Source organism: Manacus candei, unplaced genomic scaffold (assembly GCF_025592945.1).
Source record: "Manacus candei isolate 608988 ecotype Guabito, Panama unplaced genomic scaffold, ASM2559294v1 h1tg000065l, whole genome shotgun sequence".
NCBI lineage: Eukaryota > Metazoa > Chordata > Aves > Passeriformes > Pipridae > Manacus > Manacus candei.
The window spans coordinates 13,575,863-13,580,368 of record NW_026138113.1 but is presented as its reverse complement, the minus strand read 5'-3'; the positions used below and the strand labels follow the sequence as shown (position 1 = coordinate 13,580,368).

The 4,506-nt window shown below is 38.1% G+C and overlaps 1 protein-coding gene across 2 annotated transcripts in view; it reads right to left on the bottom strand.

Moving 5' to 3' along the window:
- Positions 1-1,871: 1,871 nt before the first annotated feature.
- The window catches only part of CDH11 (cadherin 11), an 82,147-nt gene continuing 79,512 nt past the window's right edge, over positions 1,872-4,506 (bottom strand). For both annotated transcript variants that reach the window (XM_051805776.1, XM_051805778.1), the window contains exon 13: positions 1,872-3,180. In XM_051805776.1, the coding sequence (XP_051661736.1) occupies positions 2,684-3,180 (497 nt within the window). In that variant the 3' untranslated portion in view covers positions 1,872-2,683. The remainder of the gene's footprint in view (positions 3,181-4,506) is intronic.

The window sequence follows — 4,506 nt, the reverse complement described above, 5'->3', positions numbered from 1 at the left end:
CGGGACTGCTGGGCTGGGCTGGGGTTATGCTCTCAAATTACAAACCCGAGACTCCCCGACTGCTGGGGTGAAGTTCAACACAAATAAACGTCCTGTTCTTGTGCCAAAACACGCCGTGGGTTTGAGGTGCTGCAGATGATATGCAATAAGGGCAATTCCCAGCATTTCAGAGGTGGTGTTGGCTGAGATTAGCAAGCCTAATTTAATAAAACACTATGTGATTGCATGTTCACTGGGAAGGGGGAAAAATAATCAAATGAAAAAGGACAAAACCAGCAGGGAAAGAAAATTTATTTCCAAGCATCTACGAGAGTGCTACAAACAGTAGAGACTAAAACTCAAAGCATTTAAAACTATTTAAAAAAATGTAGTTGACAATGTCCTTCTTAAAAATTAAACATAAAAGTGTAAAAAATGCAGTTATTAATTCTAAAACTTACTCAAAAGTGAAATAAACCCAGATAGCATCAATGAGGATGGAGTCCTACAAATTACTTATTTTTTAGTTTATTTCAATTTATTAATTTGTAAATTGATACTAATTTCTTTTTTTTAATGTTTATTTAAATTTATAATGGAGAAATGTGCAAATCTAGCAAAATATTCTTTGGATTATAAACAGAGAAAAAAACAACAACCAAAGAAATTTGAACCAAGTTAATAATAAACTATAGAATTATATAGAATGCATACAGCTATAAAAAAGTGAAATATTACAATAAACATTGTAGAGCAAATCTGCTGATTTAGCAAACCCTGCCTTATAAAACATGGGGATATAATGGGTCAAGAGAATATGTTATGGATATAGAGCTGAAACACCATTCATAATTTTAAGGAGTTAAATTTTAATCTAACTACATAAATGGGGGTCTTCAGAAAAGTGATACACCAACAAATCAGATTTCCTCTCAGACTAAGCAGTTTGGTACCTGACTGCAAATGAAGGACAGGGTGTGTAATATGAAGAGTAGGAAAATGTATATCAATTCTATTTATTGCCTCTTCCCATATTGCAGCTGCTGATCTCTGACCCTAAACAGCCAACTGTATTAAATTCAGCAAAAGCACAGCAGTACACAGATGCAGAAAAGGTTGATGCACAGAACATATTCCAATCCCTTGCTCCTTCTGAACTAATAAAAAAAAAGTTATAGATCACTTTTTCGATTAAAAACATTCATTACAAAGCCCAATTCCCAAAGCTCTCTGTGTTTCTGCACTTCTGTGGTCACAAGGTAAATGTGTTCCTATCCGCAGATGCTACTGATAAAAAAAAAAAAAAAAACCCAAAGAAAAAAAATCAAAAGAAAAAAAGTAAGCGCTGGAATCTTAATTACTACTTGGGTAAGGTAATTGTCAGGTAGAACAGTCTTTAGGGAACTTACAGCTAAAGTGGGTCAGGTTTAAGTCTCTAGAACCCGCAGAAGGGGAGCTCACAGACCTGGAGTACACTGTAAGTACAGAGCACTCCTGTCCACCTACAAAGTCACTTCTGAGACCTCTGGAATTCCTAAGATATAAGATAAAGGCATATTACATGGGGAATATTGAAAAGTATTATACTTAATTTAATCCAGAAAACACAGTAGTCTTCTATGACTATTCTTACTGTGTTCTGGGAGCAGCCACAAGCTGGAGATAGAGAGGGTACAAAATGTTCACCAGACATTACATTTTTTTAATCTAAAAAACATTTGTAAAATGTACTTGATTTTTAAATAATCACTTAACAAGGCAACAAACCAACTACAAACACATAATAAATAAGGCTATTAAAAGGTCACAATTGTAGTAAATTAGTCAGAACTATAAATGGGACATTAGAAACACTATGTTTTTCCTTATATGCTTAATAACCAGAACAAGAATTAAAAAAGAATCAGTTTATTTCAAAGTCTGCTTCTTATATTGAAGCACATATTAAAGCAACAGTACAATGTTCATAAAATATAAGTGTGACGCCGTAACATTTCTTACATGTCAGAATACTGATATTTGTATGTATACTAAAATAAGAATTTTAAAATTGTACAAATAGATACATTAAAAATGACATAGAAATAGGGCTCCTCCCACTGCAACAAGACAGAGTTTTTATATCTGGCACGTATTAGTTCAAGATGAAAGTATAAGCAAAAAGATTTACAAGAATCAGCAGTAACAAGTTTGATGTTCAAGAGACATAATAATTGTACATTGTACTGTACATACATCATATGGGTTTAAGCTGGCTGAATATTATATATTTCAAGTTTAAAAATGCACTACCATATAGAGTGTCCGTAGTTTAAGGCGAAATTACAGCTCAGAACTGTTATCTTTTCTAATTGTGGAAGCTTCTTTGATGTAAAAGATTTAGGTGTTCGTAATACATAAAAGATTTCCCTTGTTTGTAGGTTCACTTTTAGCATTTTCCTTCATTTAAATATTTTGTATTTCTAAAGTGGGTATTTTCCTTCAGTGAAGCTGGCAGCCAACTTCTAGATTTGCCTTTTGTAGGAAAAGGTACTTCACAGTATTTACCACTTTTAAGTCCTTTTCTATCAAAGGAATCCTCTCTGTCAAACTTAAATGTTTAAATGAGATTTTCTTGATTTTTAAAAAAATACCTGCTAACATTTCTTCTGGATTCTTCAGAACATCGGACACAGTTCTTAAGGCCAAATCTTAAACTTTATTGTTAAGAATCATCATTGAAAGTGTCTTTGGAGCCATATAAGTCTGCAAGTTTCTTAAATCGAGGTCCCCAGTTTTGTAGATAGTCGTAGTCCAAATCAGAATCTGTGGTTGCTGACTCTAAGGAGCTGAGTGACCCAGCCACTGAGCCTCTGCCCTCATAGCCATAGATCTGGATGGAGTCATAGGGAGGAGCAGTGGGGTCGTTGTCAGCCTCCTGTATCCTCGTGTTGATGAAATCATCAACGTCCACGCTGTTGGGAGCCGGCCGGAGGCCCGGCCTGGGCAGGTACTGGTACTCGGGTTTGATGTCCTTGCGAGGGATGAACCCATTGATGCCATCGGGGTTCTGCAGCGTGGCAATGTCAAAGGCTTCCGTGTCCTCCTCACCTCCACCCTCATCATCGTAGGTGATAATGTTCTCTCGCACGTCTTCTTCTTCAAAAACGATCAGAGGTTCTTTTTTCTGCCTTTTCAGTGTTACAAACAACACTACAATGACTAGAGAAAAAAAAGCAGGAAGTTAGCCAGGACTCTCAAACAGCAGCTCCTTTATCAATAGATTGTTGCCCTCACTGAATCCTCGGCTTTTGTTCGTCATGGATGGTTGCCTACATCTGCATTTTTAGCACACCTTGCTAGGTAACAGCAGAGATGTTTGTACACAGAACTGAACATACTGATCTGAGGCTTCCTGTTTGGGCCGTGTGCCACTGCTCTTACTAATTGCTCATTACTGCAAGACTAATTCAGGGAAAGCATTTGTGGGCCCCTAGTGCTGCAGGAACACTGTGGCACTGCCTTTGAGTAACCCCATCACAGGAATACCTGCGAGAAAGGAAGCATGAATCTTTACTTTCTCCTATATGCACAATCTCAACTCCACAAGTCATTTCCATTAAAATGGAATTTTCTTAAGCAACACCTCCAAACACACTTTGTTGTTCTCACTTCAAATTTCTGTAAAATAACTTTAAAATATGTAAGAAAAGAAAGACTATCAATTACTATGGGCAAATTAAAAAAAATTATATAAATATTTTCAAATCATCAGGAAACACTTCACAGCACTTTCTTAAAATCCAGTCTTCTGAGCCACTCATCTATCTTCAACACAAGAGAGTGTGAGGGGAATGGAGTGTGAGGAGCCATTAATCCTGACTGACCTCAATAAGGAACTTGTCATCCAGGGAAGATCACAAAACTTAAAACTCTATGTCATGACCTCCTTTAAACAGTGTGCCTGATTAACTGATATTAGGTCACAAAAGGACATTCTCCAAGCACACCAAGATAAATTCACTGGTGTTTGCTATTGCAGTTATTAAAGAATCATAGACTGGGTTGTTGAAGAAACTTGAAAGCTCATCTTGTTCCACCCCCCTGCCATGGACAGGGACACCTCCCACTAGCCCAGGTTGCTCCAAGCCCCATCCAACCTGGCCTTGGACACTTCCAGGGATCCAGGGGCAGCCACAGCTTCTCTGGGCAACCTGTGCCAGGGCCTCCCCACCCTCACAGCCAAGAATTCCTTCCCAATATCGAATCTAAACTTGCTCTCCCTCAGTTTGAAGTCGTTCCCTCTTGTCCTGTCACTCCAGGCCCTTGTCAATAGTCTCTCTCCATCTTTCTTGCAGGCTCCCTTCAGGCTCTGGAATGCTGTGATTAGCTCGCCCCTAAACCTCCTCACAGGCAGGCAGATTAGTACCCCCTGTAAAAATAACAGCTAAGAAATTACAATCCATTTAACCACCCTGGCACTGAAGGCAAGGTTAACTTTTTAACACAAACAGCAGGACAGAGCACTGAGGCCAGCCCTGGTTTTAC